The sequence below is a fragment of the Pochonia chlamydosporia genome (assembly GCF_001653235.2).
Source record: "Pochonia chlamydosporia 170 chromosome Unknown PCv3seq00031, whole genome shotgun sequence".
NCBI classification, from domain to species: domain Eukaryota; kingdom Fungi; phylum Ascomycota; class Sordariomycetes; order Hypocreales; family Clavicipitaceae; genus Pochonia; species Pochonia chlamydosporia.
Genome location: NW_019154066.1, coordinates 632 through 2998, shown reverse-complemented (window position 1 = coordinate 2998; position 2367 = coordinate 632). Strand labels below are relative to the sequence as shown.

The following is a 2367-nucleotide window of genomic DNA, read 5'->3' as shown; positions in this document are numbered from 1 at the left end:
CTGACTCCATCTTCAGGACCGCATACAGATTCATCAGTCCGCACAATCAATGCATACGGACTGATAGCAACTGTCTTGAAGTGTCAAATCCGCGACTTACAGTATGGGACCTAGCTTCTTGTGGCGCGCATGCACGATCAGGCACTAGCCCGAGCGTCAACAGATAACGTCGGAATCTAAGAGCTCTATATCAGCAAGTTCAGATAAGGACATGAATATGTGATATGAGTTCCTGACAGAACTGACACTGATGACAAGGTCATAGCTGACGACTGCAATCTGAAAAAAAGATTACTCGACAAACACAACGATAAGACGGAATCTGTACACGTCATCAGGGCGTGTTACAAACGGCTGGAACAAAAGATAGCCAAGGTCTGCATGGACAGAGCCGTATTGAAGCCTGCTCAGAAGTTGCCGATGCCAGGGGTATCACGGTAATTGGGCTACTCGACGCATAATCAGGAGGCGAGGCCAAAGATCCGATACCGAAAAGAAGGCTGAATGTATCTGATCAAGCTTGCGCCATGCCATGCTAGATTATACCTTGAATCGTCTGCACCCTGAATATAACGGACTAGTAAATCATTCGTTGACGAGCTGATAAATAGCTCCCGTGAGTCACAAGGGTACTTCGAACCGTGCATGTGGGTCTCCGAGATTGACCTGAAAAAAAAAAAAAAACCAAAGTTTCGATAAAAACCAGAAAAACATTAAAACATATACCATAGCATGGCCAACGCAATACACTTATATATCGCGAAGCGTCTCCTCCAGTTCAAAGACACGAGTGAACTATCGTGATCAACGGCATAGACCACAGCTCGGAAGGCTTTGAACATCCCCTCACGGCTGTAGTCATCAGAGGGGTTCGCAAGCCCCTCCTCTGCCTCGTCTTGCACACTGCCCCTAGCGGTGACATCAAGATCTAGCTCTGGCTGGAGCTGGTTGCGGTTGTCTTGTCGTCTTAGGTATGAGCGGAAAGGGCGTTTACGTTATTATCAGACTTAACACTAATATCGTCATCATCGTCGCCCTCGGTGCCCTTCCAGCGAGCGTTAATTTTAGCTCGGACGTTCGCCAAGATGTGATATACGCATAGCTGCTGTTGGGCACCTGGAAAGGTGCTCATGAGGGCTGTGCGGAGAGCCTGTTCCTTGTCTGGTGATATAACCTCCTGGCGTGTCAGCCCCAATGTCGATGCAGAAGCTCGTCAAGTCGGTCACATAGACCACTGGAAGTGGTGCTCCTTTTCGCCGTTTATAAGGCCGAATGCGAAGTTAGCCAGGGACTTCTGATCCGTTACACCGTGTGGCTTGAAATAGATGTAACCTAAAGCGGTTGGTCTTGTGCGTGTTGTCTAAACCGAGCACCACCGGAAACTTCTTCCACATTGTGCGGCACCAGTCGTAAGTCCAAAAGACGGCACAGACGCGGTCATCTTCGTCGCGCAAGGTTCTGACTCTAATACCCCCGCTCTCAAGCTCCTTGACGAAGGCTTGGGTAGCTGTAAGGCCGTTAAGTCGCTCGCGTTTGATGGCTTGACGATCATTGTAGATATCTCGTGTGCGAAAATAGTGATAGCCTGGGCTGTCGGCTTTTCTAACAATGCTAACCATCTCGCGGGCCCTAATGCCATTCTCGTTGGCTAGCTCTCGCTCCTTTTGTCTGCTGAGCAACCGTGCGGCGGCGATAGACAATGTGCGCCGATGGATCAAGGGACTGCCCGTGGTTATGCTGGCCATGAACTACCGTATACGTCCACTTCTTGGTAGACGATTTGGTGGCCTTGGCCGTGATTTGACGGGACAATCAAGCTTCTGTGATGACGGCTTCCTGAGTCCCGAGCTTTGTGACATCCGTCGTGGGCCGCGGTCGCACTTAAAGACGATGTAGCTTGGCTGGATGATAGCCCCCGATGATCCGCCTTGAGGAGCTGGAGGCTTTCACTATTGCGGAGCCATTAGAAAGATGGAAGTTGCGGAGGAAGGCAAACAGGTCATCGTACGAGTCAAAGAGTGGCGACGGTGGCAGTTGTGGGATCGTAGCCCCAGTGTAGTCATCGTCTGTTGGGTCATTGGCGTCAGCAGCAGCGGTGGCCGTAGTGGTCCGGCCTGGCGAGGGACTTAGTGCGTTGAGAAGGCGGCATATGTCCATCTTGACAGGCGTGGTGAAATGATGTATCAGCGGACGTCACGATTGTGTGGTAGGGTTAACGGCTTCTATTTATGCGTAGAGAGAGATTGACGATCCTCGATTTAGCTGTTTACCTTTTCCTCATTCGGTTGCATTGGAATTGACTGTCGCAGGCTGATCGCACAGGATTGGGCTATGGTGGCCAGCGCGGGGTGGGTGAGTCAAAAGTGA

At 50.7% G+C, this 2367-nt stretch overlaps 1 protein-coding gene across 1 annotated transcript; it reads right to left on the bottom strand.

Moving 5' to 3' along the window:
• Positions 1-713: 713 nt before the first annotated feature.
• VFPPC_18608 (MULE transposase domain-containing protein) lies at positions 714-2157 on the bottom strand (the record flags this gene model as incomplete). Its single annotated transcript, XM_022430194.1, has 5 exons — positions 714-944; positions 995-1177; positions 1374-1661; positions 1760-1949; positions 2009-2157. The coding sequence occupies 5 exons, from the start codon at positions 2155-2157 to the stop codon at positions 714-716; spliced, it is 1041 nt and encodes a 346-aa protein (XP_022284795.1).
• Positions 2158-2367: the final 210 nt, after the last annotated feature.